Source organism: Aplidium turbinatum, chromosome 7, assembly GCF_918807975.1.
Source record: "Aplidium turbinatum chromosome 7, kaAplTurb1.1, whole genome shotgun sequence".
Taxonomy (NCBI): Eukaryota; Metazoa; Chordata; class Ascidiacea; order Aplousobranchia; family Polyclinidae; genus Aplidium; species Aplidium turbinatum.
Window position 1 is genome coordinate 20,991,248 of NC_137478.1, and position 16,361 is coordinate 21,007,608.

The following is a 16,361-nucleotide window of genomic DNA, read 5'->3' on the forward strand; positions in this document are numbered from 1 at the left end:
AGCCCCCACAACATTGTTGAATTCCTAATATTTGAAATCGTTTACACCAGAAGTCGGCAACCTACGGCCCGCCAAGAAAATTCATCCGGCCCTCCGCTCCTATACAAATTATAATAATATGTGGCCAGGCCAGTGGTTTATTACAGTATAATCGAATGGAAGAACAAGTACTTTTCATTAATCATTTTAGGAGGCCCACGTCTTTGATTTGCAGCGTTTCTGTTTGTATAAACAAAAAACTCAACATAAAGCGCCATTAGGGAACGTTCAAATATTACGTAACGCTTTTTTTCCGAATTTTTGACCCCCCCCCCCCCCCCCATGTAACGCCAACGTAACGCTTTTTTTAATCCCCCCCTCCCCCATGTAACGCTTTTTCACTACGAATTCAGCACAAAAAACTACCATTCCGTACTCGAAAGCGTTACGTAACGTTTTGCTTGAACCCCCTCCCCCCCGATGTGACGCTAACGTAACGCTTTGCATAAACCCCCCCTCCCCCTCGAAGGCGTTGCGTAATATTTGAACGTTCCCTTATGATACAAAACATATTATTTTTTCCAAGTTAATGGGTCAAACAAGGAACGGCAAAGTTAATCTACTCAAAAATAGCTTTAAAACAGCAAATTTCTCTGTTACAAAGGAAAGGAAAACCAATGAATCAGAATTTTTTTTTTTTTTGCTAGCTAGGCTACAAGGTAGCACAATCAATACCAAAAGACAAGAAATCGTATAGTGATGAAGAATTTGGAAAAAGGTGGAAGATGGATGTTATTGAAAACATATGTCCAGAGAAAAAAAAACTAGTTTTCAGGTATAGGCCTAAGTCTTTCAACAAAAACCGTAACTCGACAAAAAGAAGAAATATCGGACAACGTAGGCCTAACATCTAGCAAAAAGTTATTGTACAGTATATCTACAGTTCTTCGCAATGGCAATGATGAGAGCACACACATGACAGATAAGCCTACAGCTGAACTGGCAGTAGCCTATTTGTGCGTGCAGTAAACAAAGATTTTGATGTTTAAGAAGTTGTTCAGCTGATTCCCGTCAAGGATATTACTAGCCGATAGGCCTATTCTAAAGGCATTAGGCATGGATCACTGCATTAGGCTACGTCAACGCCTTGAAATCATGCCTCTAAATCTATCAAAACTAGTAAGTTATTAATAGGCCACGGCCCGCCAAGATCATGTAAAGTTTGGCTTTGGTCCGCTGTTAGAAAAAGTTTGCCGACCCCTGGTTTACACATTGCGTTTACATAATTGCCTTTCGTACCAACAGGCAAAATTTTCCATTTTTGGGCCGGATTTGGTCAAAAAAATTACAAAATTGTTGAATTGCTCTATAGCGCTTTACAAAATGTGGCGATGTAGCCTACACACAAATAAAAAGGCAACAATACACACACAGTTATAATACCACCTGGGAGTATAATAATATGCAGCATTATACACTATACAGTACGTGCATACAGTGGCGTACGCAAGGGGGGGGGGACCATTGGGCCATGCCCCCCCCCCCCAGGGGCGCCGGAACGATTTTTGACTGGGAGGGCAAGATTACGAAAAAAGGGCACTTTTGTTTACTAAAAGGCCAATTTTTTTTAAAGTTTTAGGTTAAGATATAACGATAATGCTAATCTATCACCTCACTATGTATTGAGTAATGATAGCCTACAAGTGTTTGGTATACAAAGAAGGGCATCATGCTATGTTATAATGATGTAACCTACTGTCAAGCCTTAAAGCAGCCTGCGGCCATGGCCGCTAAGTAGTGCTTGAATGACCGCCGTTGCTACCTCCTCAACTGGCCAAGTTTGGCCGCCGGTCTCTTCTAGCCAAGTATTTAATTTCGCAATAGAATGATTGTGGATTAACTGTCGAAAACATGTAGTATCAAAGAGTGACACAAAATTAGGTCAGCGCGTCATAATCGCCACTGTTGCATTGTGCGGGAATATTTGTTATTGATGGAATATATCCATCTGCGATCACCAGCGCTGTAAGTCTTGTTTGTAATTCAAGACGTTTATTTTAACAAAGTCTTAATCCGAAGTGCTAATTTACGTGGGCTGGCAATATTGTCGTTTTTATGTCGATTCGTTGTTAAAAAGAAGAACTAGGTTAGTTGACATCCGAGGGGAAAATATGTTTTGATCATATTTTGCAAAAATTATGCTTCTTTTAGTAATGTCCTTCACATCATTGAAATACTTATTTTATTACCTTGCCGTCATCGTCAACACAATCATGTCGAACGTTGTTTTTCGTTGCTAAAAAGAATTCTAGGGTGGTGGCGAACCTTTAAAATCAGCCACATTGGAGACACTCCAGTGACATAGCCAGGGAATGTGCCGCCCGGGGTCGGATTCAGATTTTTCCGCCCCTTCAAGAAAAAGCATGTGAAAATGAAATGCGTTTTTTTTATCAGATTATAATCAAAATCAAACATCGTAGTCTGAAAGTGCCGCCCCCAGACGTGCCGCCCGGGGCGGTCCGCCCCCCTCGCCCCGCCCTAGCTAAGCCACTGAGGCACTCGTGCGAGTGTCGTTAGATGGTCCCGCAGTACTGGATTACAATCCCGATAAAGCAATTATTGCGTGGTGCAACGATTCTATTGTAGGACGTCGCCCAGGCCCAGACTTCAACAACGCTAAGTGATCATTTTAGCATTGTTGCAAGTTTAATTCTATTTACTTGTGCCATCGTTGTGTTTATTTTGTATTTTGGCCTCCAAGCACGCAGATTTGGCCGCCGAGAAGGAGCTCCCGGTAGGCCACGATGGCTGCCGAAAAAAAACGAGTTTTAAGGCCTGTACTGTGTTGCAAAATTTTGTGCGGTAAATATTATTTTGAGGCAAAAATGAAAGATTATAATTAGGCTAAAAGCGAATAGCAGAAATTGTTATATTGCAAAATGTGCAGTAGTTTACATGACATTAAAAGGGCACCATTGCCTCCCCTGCCCCTCCATCTGCAGAAAAATAGAGGGCAGGGGGGGCATCCGCCCCCCCTGCCCCCCCCCTTAAAAATGTTTTAGTAGTTAACGACGTAGATTAATGCATTTAATATGTTTTGCATTGCTCTGTCAAAGCAATTACTGTAACAATGTTGTTTTATAGACTAAGCCAATACGAAATACATGGCCCAATCCACCTACCCCACCCCAGGTATGCCAATGTAGCATAGTGTTCTGTAAGCCTATTATAGTGATTAGTGAGAGTGAAATGGATAAAGTCTGAACTAAAACCACACTGGGATATCATGAAGACGTCTGGGATATCAATGGCCAGTGGCATAGCCAAAGGGGGGGGGGTTGGGCCTTGGGGGTTACAACCCCACTTTGACACGCGTGTGACGTCACGATATTGAGAATGATGCTTTCAGTTTCTTTATGCTTGGGAATGATGGTTTTAGTCTAAAAAAACTTGCCTAATTTTAAACAAAACTGCATTAAAAGAGCGAGTTTTGCCAATACCAAACATTCAAATATCTCAGCCAGGAATTAACAACAAGAAAACATAGAGACTTATAGCTTTATTTCCGAAAAATGCCGAAGAAAACATGATCTTATCCTTTTGCTATGCCACCTGACAGCACCATTTTACAGGAATATTCATACCCACATTTTTGTTGAAAATGCTCTCAGAATGCACCAAATTCAAAGTAATTTTTTAAAATTTTCTGGGGGAGGCCCCCCAGACCCCCCGCCACTGGGTGTCATCTTAAGCGAAAACGCCGTCGGGCTTCGCCCGCCGGTCGTCAAAACCCCCCCTTTCAAAATTCCTGGCTACGCTACTCTCAATGCCCCCCCCCCCCCTTGAGAAAATCCTGCGTAGCCTACGCCACTGCGTGCATATGTAATGATATCACTGTTCTAACCATAGAAAGCATAGAGAAGAATTATATTAATTGATAGATTGCACCACCAGTCACACGCAACCACACACACACGTGCTGCACATCAATAATGGACTCAACAGAAAAGTTCGAAGATTGGATTTCATCATTGAGCTTTTAAAGATAATCAAACTGCTGTGTATCAAATGAGTGAAGACCTTTTTTTTTGGAACTCCTTCTCTGATTTGCCGTTTTCGCTACATTTTCAAATAAATTTGGCTTTCAAAAGTGGGTGGGCCAGGCCCACCCAGAAAATAAATTAGGTGGGCCCAGGCCCACGTAGTTCCTCCATTCCTGACCGGTAGCAAAGGTTGTGATGGCACTGTGAATAACTTTCTTGGTTATTTACGCTTGAAAATAACAGTCAAAAGTGTGGCATTTTAAGTTTTATTATTTTAAATTGAGGTTTTTATTAGCCTACAACTTTTGAATTTATAGTCTACAAAGCAACACAATTTGAAAATGACGTCATGTCATGTGTTTTGAAAGAAAAAAAACGTTTTCCAGGCCCCCATAGGCTACCAAGCTTATATACTACAAGAAATACATTCTTAAAGACTTTTCGTGTGATCGTAAGCCATGACAGTTAACCTTTTAGCCAGGGACCTCAGAATACCTTCAGAGATCCCTGCTTTTAGCCAGTATAAATAGCCTACTGTACGGCTCAAGTAACCTACGCCCCGTTAGCTCAGTGGTTACGTGCCCGCCTTAAGATCACGTGGTGCTGGTTCGACTCTCGGGGTGTTGGCTTGAGCAGCGCATTTCAGGACTGCTCTCCAATCAGCGGAACCTAGTGAATGAAATCATTCTCCGGCAACAACACTTCAATAATTGAAAAACTTCACTTTGTCAATCTCGGTAACCGGTCTTGCGTCAAGAGCCTCTACAAGTAAGCGAAACTACCAGGACTAGCCTAACCCAGGGCTTCCCAAACTGGGGGTTGCGACCCCGCAATGGGTCGCGACCCCGCAATGGGTCGCGTAACGAACTTCAGGGGTCGCAGAGAGTGTACCAATTTTACACAGTAGGCAACTGAATATTAACATTTCTGTGCAAGTTATTAACTGTATTGAGAGTCGCGCACTCAGTAGCCTACGCGTATGTTCGCAAATTGATGTGGTAAAACGGAATTCAAAACCCTTTTATTGCAATGTGAAGTAAGATGGCTTTTAAAAGTTGAAGCTAGAAAGATTATTCGTGTTGAAAATTGAAATCGTAATTTTTCTAACAAAAAAAATGCAGACTTTGCACATCATTTTCGCAAGGACATCTGGTTCTTGAAATTATGCCATTTATCAGATTTGCTTAAAAAACTGAACGAATTAACTTAACTTGTCCCTCCACAGAGAAACATCTATGTTTTTAAATTGAAATCTAAAATTAAAGCCTAATTCATCAACACAACATCTGGAAACAAAAAGTTGAAAAATGGTTCATTTGAAATGTTCTTATTTACTGAAAAATTTTGGTTAACAATGACGTGAAATCAAACGTTATTAAGCCTTTGGTTAAGTTTATTAAACGTTTGTCAAATCTGTTGAAACAGTTTCAGAAGTCTTTTTATCCAGAATTGAACAACAGGCTACGGTACCAAATTAGCCTAGCCTATATTGAATTCAAAACCTATTTGCAACTCAAAAACAAAGCAGCTATTTAGCCTACCGAGCACTTCTCTCAGGAAGATCTTACCTACTAATCTATTTTCTGACAAATTTAAAATTTGTGGAAATTTACAAATTTTATGCAAAGCACCTTCACACTTTTTGGCTTAACGTTAAAGCGGAATATCTATCATTACCTGATTCAGCAGTAGGCCTAAACGCACTCATGTTGTTTTTTTTTTTGACGTATTTGTCTTGAAAATTTCCAGCAGAGGAAACTGAGGCAAACGTTGGGCACTCGTTCCGAGGATCGTCTCAGCAACGACGCAATTACAAAGATCAGGTAAAGTCTCTCCCAACCCAGCAAACATTGATCTAAAATCGTGGGAACAACTTGCAAGTGATAGGTCAATCTGGAGGAAGAGAACGAGGGAAGGCACGGAATTTTTTCGAAAAAAAAAAGATACAAAAGCCTCAGAAAAAATAAAAAAAGCTAAAACATCGGCTTTCCCAACTCTCCATACAATGTAACTTTTGCTCATGTTTTTTCCACTATAGACTAGGCCTCCAAAGCCACATCTAACTGGAGAATAAAACCAATGCTCGGACACGAGCTGGAGCCTACGACGACAATTTGTGCGAGTCAGCGTTTTCAACGTTGATGAACAAACACCATCAAAACTAAGCAACGTTGAAACCGCCTTGGAACCAACATGCCACGGCTGAACTTGCTTTGTAGCAAAAAACGGTCACATCCATCACACTCACATCCATCTGAGTAAATGTATTTGGTTCTTTGTTTTGTTTTCAGTAGGCTGCGTGTAAACTGTAAAGTAACAGTCATTGAGTAGCCTACCGTTAGCTTGTTTTAAGTTTTCATTTGAAAACCTTTCCATCAATATCACAAATGTAGGCTATATTTCGCACTGTTTATCATTTTAACCGTGAAGTGTCGCGAAAAATGTTAGGAGATTGAAAGGGGTCAAGAGTAAAAAAGTTTGGGAAGCCCTGGCCTAACCTGTCAAGGCTTTGTCAGTCCGAAGATAAAGATTCAAAACCAAAAAAGAAGTTAAAGATATAAGTTTTAGCAAAAATGCACGATTGAACCCAATAAAGTTGTGTTTTAACTCGCTCCAGTAAGCTATATGTTCCAACTCACCTCATCAATGGGATGATTTGGAATATTTAGGAAGTGAAAAATTTATCAAATTTAATTTCACTTGACTGAAATTTTGCCAAAATATTGGGCTATCATTGGTCTTTAGTTGATTTATATTTGTACCGTTTGAAGCATCTTTGTCTCTGAAATAGCCTAGGCTGTGGCACAATGAGACTAAAATCAGTTCAGTTCAGATTGTTTTTATTTCTGACCATCACAACGAGAAAAAATAATAAGGCAAACCGGGACGTGTTGTCACAGGTTTCGGTTTTTTCGATTTGTGCTTTTGCTATATACAATGCAAGTGATTTAGGTATATCATTCGTACGCTGTCCACTTACACTTCCTTTTGCAACTAGTTAAACTTTTTAACCGCAAAAGGATTTCAAGAAAATCAAATGTTTGTAAAAGAAAAAATTGCAACTGTTCTTTTGCACGTGTGCAGTAACTTAAAACCTGCTAACCAGTGCCGTATCAAGTCCATTTGGGGCCCCCGCCCAAATTCTAGTAAAAAGGGCCTTCTAAAAATTAGCCTATGTTAAATATTTACGGTTTGAAATCCTAAAATGTACTCTTTAGCACTTTGGCGTTATGTTTTCACTATAAAGTTAATAGAAAAATCCGTAAATTGAACAGAATTCAAAGAAAAGCCTTGTGTTGATGGGGGTGAAGTCCACAGTTTTTGAAATTGTTTGGAATGTTGAATGAAATTTATTAATATTCTTGCATTAAATTTGTACGTCGGGGCGTGTTGTCACAGCTGTGACAACTTGCCCCCCGCGTACGCAGTCAGACAAAAGTTTTAATGGCGGCTAGAAAAGGCACGCTATTAACTTCTAAAGTGTGAGCTAAACTCCTAACATAATAAGCTATAAAACTGATTTCATACTTGCGGTCAGACTAGTCTATTCTTACGAAAGCGTCACACAATTTTGAAAAGTTAGTGAAATTTACATCGATGACCAAATTTTTGATAATAATTTAATTTAAGCTAAACTTGCTGTCTTTTCTTGACTTTGCTAACCTCAAAATGAAGTTGACTCTTAACGAAGCACGTGCTACAAATGTAGACTCGAAGCAGTCAGTGTAAGTACAAAAAAAATTGCTGTGACAACACGCCCCTTGTGACAACAGGCCCCGGTTTGCCTTATATGAGTTGACAGACATGACAGAGCTCCAGAATACGGTAGAAGCGACAAAACGCGGACGTTATAGCGTGCATGATACCAAAGCAGGACAATCAGTTTAAAATATGGCACGGTCGCAACACCTTAATCATAAGGTTAATAACTTATATCATAAATGAGACTAAAACGTTGAATTCAGCTGCCTACTAAGGAAACGTTCAAAAATTACGTAACGCCTTCGAAGGGGAGGGGGGGGTTATGCAAAGCGTTACGTTAGCGTCACATCGGGGGGAGGGGGTTCAAGCAAAACGTTACGTAACGCTTTCGAGTACGGAATGGTAGTTTTTTGTGCTGAATTCGTAGTGAAAAAGCGTTACATGGGAGAGGGGAGGATTGAAAAAAGTGTTACGTTGGCGTTACATGGGGGAGGGGGGGGGGTCAAAAATTCGGAAAAAAAGCGTTACATAATATTTGAACGTTCCCTAATACGATGATGTGTAACAATTCAAGGTTAAAAGCATACACCAGAGATGCAGGGGCAAAGGAGGAAATTGCTTCCTCAACAGATTTTAAATAAAAAATTTACAGTTTGTTTCAGCATCATGTAGGCCTAACAAAGTTCGGTTGAAAGTAGCGTAGGCCTACTCTCAAAATGTGCTATTTTAAAGGTAGGCTTATTTATTTTTTAATTTTCTGGAGAGCCTCCCGCTGGGTTGCCTACTTCGCTTTCGTCGACTTGTTGTCGGGCTCACTAACATGCGCAAATAATACTTAGCCTCTTTGCCTCCTCCCACCCCCCAAAATTTTGTGCTGGCTACGCCCGTGGCCTTCACAGTAACCTACTCACATCACAACATGCAAAATTCAAATGACCTATCGTTGTATCACTCGACGCTTTTTACTTTACGTCTATAATTGTCATGCCTCCTATTCCGTTGAGAGGATAATTTAGGCCCGGTAGCAAAGTGATCCTCGGACTCCAAATTAAAACACGTCTTTGTTTTGTTTGTTTGTTTATCTTTATCCTGCATTGCGGGAAAGCGGACTTGAGCGCTATGCATCGGTGTACGCCTTCCGACGTACACCTGACCCACGCTGCAGCCGACTGCAATGTCTGTTTCCGGTTGTCTACTCTACTTATGACTTTAATTTGGTACTACCCATTACTCGAAATCGATCACTGGGTAGAGGCAATTATCGTTAAGTTTCTTGCCCAGAGAAACAACAGCAAGTGCGGGTGGCTGGAGTCGAACATGCAGGCTTTCGACTGTGAGCCCAACGCGCTATCCACTCGCCATTGCTTTTATTTACTATATTTCCAAAAAAAAAAGAACACAGTTCAAGTTCCTGGGCGTCTTGGAAAGTTTACAGGCCCCTAAAATCATCCAGGGTCCTAAACTCAAGGCCACTGGTTCCACTTCCGAAACTGACATCGGATGTAATCTAACAAATAACCTGACGTAAACAATAGGCATAGCAAGTTTGTGAAAGTTTTTAAGGGGCATGCAGACCAGTCGAAACTCTGAAGTATAAATCAAACTATCCTGAAACAAAAGTTGGATAGGATATTAGCAAAAAAATTATTGCCTTGATTTTTTCAGGTGTTCAGTGAAAATGTTAAACAAAACAAATACATGAAGTAGCCTATCATACAATTCAAAACTATTAATTTAGCCATAGTAGTCAATCACGAGGCTATGACGACAAAGTCTACACGACAGCTTTATTCGTTAGTCGGTGCGCTTGAGCAACGCACGTTAAGGACTGCTCTCCATTCAGCGGCATCTAATGGATGGAATATTACCCCGGCAACAAGACTTCAACAATCGGAAACTTCACTCTGTCAATCTCGGTGACCGGGCCTGCGTCAGTGATTCAAAGCCTCTACAAGTATGCGAAACTGCCAGGATTAAGCTCTGCAAGAAACTTTCCCAGTCCGAGGATAAAGATTCAATCAATCAATCAATCATATTCATATTTTAAACTGACTGTCCAGCTTTGGTATCAACATGATACCGTGTCAAGCATGCTATACGTTCTACGTTCCCGTTTTGTCGCTTCTCCCTTTTTTAGACCTCTGCTATGTTTGGCATATATTTCTTTTTGTTGTGAACATCAACAATAAAAACAAACTGAACTCAGTTAAATCACGTTTCGCTCGGTTGATAATCTAATCACTTACTACAAGGTTGTTACCAAGGACTGTGCAAAGCTGCCAAAATTAAAATTATAATACAATTTTATAACCACATTTCAACGCACCATATAAAAATAAGTAATAAACAACCAAACTTGATCATTTAACTCATATAAAATACATTAAAATGCAATAAAATGAACTGACTAGCCAGCCCAAGTTTTCAGCACAAATTATTCCCACAGAAATTTAAAAAAATGCTAAGTCAAAGGAATGCTGTCATGGTTACAGCAGAAAGGCAAACACATCATATACTTGCACCGCACTTATTGGCAAGTTTTTTTTATTTGTGGTCCAGCCTAATCAAATATATTGGAACCAAGTATAAGTTTATGCGCTGCAATTAAAAGCTGCTGCAGTTCAAACGGTAAATCGTTAGCATCAGTATGCAAGCTGTTATTCCGCAACAGCATGAAGCTGGGACATACTCTTTTCAGAGTAAACCCAGAGCTGTTCAAGGTCATTCAAAATACAGATTTCAATATGAGGAGGAGCCTGAAGGACCTATTCCATATGGAAATATCATGTATGACAGAAGAATTATTAGAGGGAATACGTACGCCCAAAATACTTTGCCTGTAAGTTCTCAGCCAGACCCCATAGAAATTCAACGACAACAGGAAATTCGAAGACGTGCTATTGCGAAAAGAAGAGCTAGAGAGCAACTCAGGACTCGTTCTCCTGACCCTGTTGAAGGTAGAAAGCATGTTGATGTACAAACTGAGTTGTACTTGGAAGAACTTAGTGACAGAATTGAAGAAGCAGATGTAGATGCACAAACGGATGCTTTTCTGGACCGCCCTCCTTCTCCTTTGTTTATACCTGCCAAAACAGGAAAAGATGTTGCCACACAAATTTTAGATGGTGAATTGTTTGAGTTTGACATTGAAGTAAAGCCTATTCTTGAAGTGCTAGTTGGGAAGACATTGGAACAATCTCTTCTTGAAGTGTTCGAAGAAGAAGAATTAGCTAATCTTCGTCAACAACAACGTGAATTTGAAGAACTTCGAAATGCTGAACTTGTTGAAATGCAAAGATTAGAAGAGCAAGAAAGAAGACACAAAGAAGAAAAAGAACGTCGAATGAAGCAACAAAGAGAAATAATTGCTAAAGAGAAAGAAACAGCAGAGAAGATTGCTGCACGTGCTTTTGCTCAAAGCTATCTTGCTGATTTGGTGCCATCTGTATTCAACACTTTACGGGATAATGGCTATTTTTATGATCCAGTGGAGAGAGATGTTGAGCAAGGATTTATTCCCTTTATCATGGAAGAAGTGGTCAGGAGGATTGACAAAAGCATACTTGGAAGAACAGTTCTTGATGATATTATTCGAATAGTTGTGAAGTCTCGATTGGATGATTTTATCCAGCCAGCAAAACCTGTTGCAAGCACACATTTAGATTCAATGAATGCTGACCAGCCAAAATAATCTTTGTATGTCTTGCAGGTTTTTGTTGAAGTTATGTTCTCCATACCACTGGTTAGTGCATGTATGCTATATGCAGTGGTACATTTTACAAGTATGCTACCAGACCTTATGAAATGTTGATATGCTTTGAGCACCTTTTTAGAAGATTTCATAGATTAAGATATCACATTGTATATATAAATCAAATATAGTTATTATGATACTATCTGAATCCTTAACAGCCTGTTTCACCTAACGGATCATCAGAAGGTCTTAATATTTCTGTTGTGTGGATACAAAGTTCATCAAACCGAAATTGGCAGCTACTAAATATACTTAATCCCACCAACAACAGAGAAATTTTTTTGTTCATTCATACATTGTATTCTGCGAAAATATATGAAATACTGTTTTGAATTATAACAAGGAGGCCTATATATATATATACGGTATTTAATATGTGATAGTGCTGCCACAAAGCCAATTATTTTTAGTGTCAGTAGCTTAATGCTTGTTAAGTTTCTATCGTCAGTTTTTATTTACTTTTATCATTCAATACTGTGTAATTTTTTTATATTTTTCTTGCAGTACCATACCTCTATCAACATATGTTCAGGGATTGTTTAAAAATTATATATCATTCTAAGGGTACTCACCACGAATTGATGAAAACTGTCATATTGAGTAAAAAAAGAGGGAAATTCAGTGTTTATTGATGTTTCAACAGACTCTTCATCTTACTAGTGTTGTCGAGTTCAAATGTTCTACAAAATGTCATTTGAAAAACTTTTAGAAACCTCATAAGCTTGTGGGTGCAACCCCAACTTATTGTGATCCAAATACTAATTTATATTGATCATTTATTTTCACGATGTACCGTACCAGTTATTTGTCATAACTTTTCTAAAGTATTAACTATTTAGTAGGTTTGGTTGTTACAAGCAAGTGCCAAAACGTGAATGTAAAAGATTAGTTCATAACTTGTTAATTGCAATAAAACTGCTGTTCAATGTCTTGTAGCTTCCTTGAGATCAGTTTGCCAGAAGCATCATATGTTTATCAGGGGTAAGGTAAACCATAAAAATGGTATTATGTGATATTTCACCAGCCCCTCAATGTAAGTACTGTACGGTAGTTATAATAATTTATGAGGTGGTTTATCATTGTTGTCCTCTTCTAGCCCTACTTGTGAAAACTTTGCAAGCAGTAAATAAACATGTACTGTTGTGCAAGATATGTAACTACAGTAGAATTCGCCTATAACGGCACCTCTAGGGGATTGCAAAAACTGGCGTTATAGCCGAATTGACGTTATAGACGAATTACCGCAAACTATTCCAAAACTGTTTTTTGATTAAAGAAAGAGGTGTATAATCCAGTCAGGTTTACTGTGTACCACCAAACTGACAAAAGTCACCCAGAAAATACAGTAAACAAGAAATTGTTTTAAAAAAAAACCTACAGCGAAAAGTAACCTATAGAAAATTTGCACAATACAGCTCGTTACATACAGTTTAGAGAAATTCATTGTTTATTAGCAAAAACTGCGGCTTCTAGTTTATACAGTACTGCACGTACAACTGTTGCTTTGAGTTGTTTAAAGGTCAGCTGTAGAGCTGCTTTTTACATGTGATAGTTTTTCACGCGGGAAAAAAGTTAATTCAGGTAATTAAAGTCCCTGCTGCGAACGACGTAGCAAAATAAAGGGAAGACAATTTGCAAGCAGCAGCGCTAACTGGATTAAAAGACTGACTATTCGTGGTGAAGGTGATGGCTTAAAGTGATGTTATAAACGAACAAAAGACGTCTGGGGACCAATAAAGGGTGCTGTTACATGCGAATTGACGTTATAGGCAATACTGTTGTAGCCGAACTACAATGTATATAATATACGTAAAAGATAGGAATTCTGCCGGGACCGAGCAAAATGTGACGTAATAAGCGAATTGACGTTATAAACGAAGCCGTTGTAGGCGAATTCTACTGTATATACTGTTTGCGTTATATTGCATGATTTCGCTTACCGATTATAACTTTCTGTTAATTGTTTTTATTATTATATATTATATATACAGAATAAAATTAAATATGTTGGATGTATTTGTGTGATTGAATTTAAGTTAACTTCACAACTTGTGAATGCATTATTGACATAAGGTTAATATTTTGCATGAAAAATCTTTTGGTAGGCTAGTTAATGTTTGCTGAGATCCTGACAGTTAACATGTTTAGCAAAAACTTGGAAGAGCAGATTAGAGTTTCCAACTACTTGGCTAACCGTGCAAATTACAAAATTAAATAAACTTAGTTGCAAGTTGTTTGCTTGAAAATGGTGAAGATTCATTGAAGGATGAACTGTTTTTTCAAAATATGCACTATGAAAATCACGGCAGTCAATCCCCTCTCAATTGACAAAGCTACTATTGCAGCCTGGACAGTTTAAAAAAGCAGCATAGACATAAATACCTTTGCCTTATTCAAATGTGTAATAGGCGACACCACACCAGCAAGTAAATTAGCACTTTCACAAAATATATTACAATGATAACCACTCATTTGCTTAACACTACATTATAATTTTAATCAAAGAAGTAGAATATACAGCTGTCTGGGAAACCATGAATATGTTATAATCAGATTGGTTAAAGTAAGGACTACAGTACGGTACATATCAATGAAAGATTTATTCAAAACTAAAATTAAAGCCTCAAAAACACATTGTACTGAATTGTGCCGTGCACATTTAACTACAGTCGAATGTATATAATTCATTCTTTCTAGTTTTAACGAAAATGGTGGGTTTTGCAATAACCATGTAAGATGACAACATGCATACACTATTGTTATAGAATAGATTAATCTTGACATACTTCTTAAAACTTTTTTTTAGTGATGGTGAAATTGCCAAAATGTGTATACAACAGTACACACATTCTATTTGGCAAAATGATAAATAATGTGTAGCTCATAGTAACATTCTGTTAAATTGACAAAATGCATTAAAGCAGTGTCTCCACAAAATATACATCGTTTGAAAACAAGAGATCCCCTCATCATAAGATTGTAACTACAGAAAATATTGCTTTGCATCCCACCACTGACATTTCATGCACCATAATGCTTCTAAAGTTTTCATAAGTTTAATCTTATGAATACTGACTAATAAAACCTTTCTGTTTTTTTAACCAACCAAGCAAACTGTCCACTTGAAGCGGTTGACTGTCTCGTATCTTTAGTATAAGCCTTATTACTCAACGCAACAACCAGTTTACCAACCTCCTTTTTTAATCATAAATCGATTTCGGTATCACAGTCAAGATCATATATATTTCTTATATAATACTGTAGAAGTTGTAGCACTGCAATTCATACTATCTGAACAATTTGTGAAGATACAGGAATAAAAATGCACATATTAAAAAACAACCCACACAAGAAGTGGTAAACGCAATCTATCAGTTTCAGGGAATGTTGCTCATGAAGATGAATCTCAGTTTTGTGGTTTACATTAAAGAACAATTATAATTAAACTAAAATAACAAAAAGAAATGCTAAGTAACTTAAAATATAACAACAATAACCACAATATATCAAGATCGCCGATTCGTACCATTTTCACCATCTCCTTCACTCCTACTCAGTCAATCTAAACTGAAATTAACATTCATCTCAATAATTCTACATGGATCAGAATAGATAAGACACAGTAAACGACAAGGCAAGCTACAAAATAAAATTTCACCTTAAACCTCTATGTCTTCCAAAACACAGTGTCACTAGCTTTTGAACTACGGGACAAAACTATATGGTATCATTCATGAGTCCCACTTTAAAAATACTGTAGAATGAAACACACTAACTTTACAAAGCAATAAATATTTAATTGCACAAAAATTTTGTATGACTGTCATGAATATTGCTTTCACAATATTGGGTACATCGATTCATATTTAAAGAAATATGAAAAAGTGATAACAGAACTGAAAAAAAAAAACAGAAAATAAATATATACAATTACAATAAAGTCTACAATCATGAGTGAGAGTCACATGTTGGCAGGCTAGTTCCAGAAACTTTTTGCTATTATGATGTACAAATCACTCACAGTGAAAACCATACAGTGTGTCAGTTCAGTGACTATACCTGAGAGTTTCTTTAACAATGGCAAGAAAACATAATAATCGCTTGTATGTATAGTAATTGTAGTTATAGAAAACAATTTATGACTATTGTTTATTCAATCTAGGACGATAACAGTATTGCAGAAGGCAGTGATAATTGTTTTAACTGTTTTTCGAAGCAAAATTACATGTCTTGTTAAACAATAGCAAGACCTGGAATTAAATCCACATAGGTTCTGAAGTTATATGTGTCACTGTAACTAAATTTATCTTTCAAGTGCATAAAATAACAAACAGGGAAACTTTAAATATAGAATTAGACGGTTAATCAAACATTTAATTGTGCAATATTTTTTTCATTCTTCCAGTGACTAGGCTACAGGGTAAGCTTCACAAGATAATAAAATTATTAATGAAGGTAAATATCTCCCCAGAAAAATCCACTCTAGTAAATATTCTTGAAAAAAAATCGAATTAATAGACATTTGCTAAAACCTCAATTGCTAAGGTAACAGGGATCAGTTGTCAGTAGATGTAACAGAAAATATATTTCGCACTTGCTAGTGCATCGTCAGTTCTGATATAATAGACATTTGCAAATGAAAACAGCCTAGTTTTTGAAACTTTTGCAGAACATATCTTTAGTTTCTACATTTTGGGATCTTTATTGTATGATTATGATCGCTGGTTTCAGTAATTTTAATAATATTTTTATCTGCAAGTACAAAAGCAGTTTTTAACAATCATTTTGGCTTCAAGCCTATGTGCAGGCCTATAAGTTCCCGGCAGCCATGGCCACCGAGAAATAGTTAAATGGCCTCTGAAACTACCACACAGATAGCCGGT

General features: G+C 37.8%; 1 protein-coding gene across 1 annotated transcript; it reads left to right on the plus strand.

The window, feature by feature from the left end:
• Positions 1-10,267: 10,267 nt before the first annotated feature.
• LOC145774725 (radial spoke head protein 3 homolog) lies at positions 10,268-13,494 on the plus strand. The gene has a single exon (XM_082586023.1). The coding sequence runs from the start codon at positions 10,372-10,374 to the stop codon at positions 11,413-11,415; it is 1,044 nt and encodes a 347-aa protein (XP_082442149.1). The 5' UTR covers positions 10,268-10,371; the 3' UTR covers positions 11,416-13,494.
• The last annotated feature ends 2,867 nt before the right edge of the window (positions 13,495-16,361 follow it).

What these genes read in the sequence shown, in the direction of transcription:
- LOC145774725 (XM_082586023.1), top strand. Translation starts at nt 10,372, where the DNA reads ATGCAAGCTGTTATTCCGCAACAGCATGAAGCTGGGACATACTCTTTT.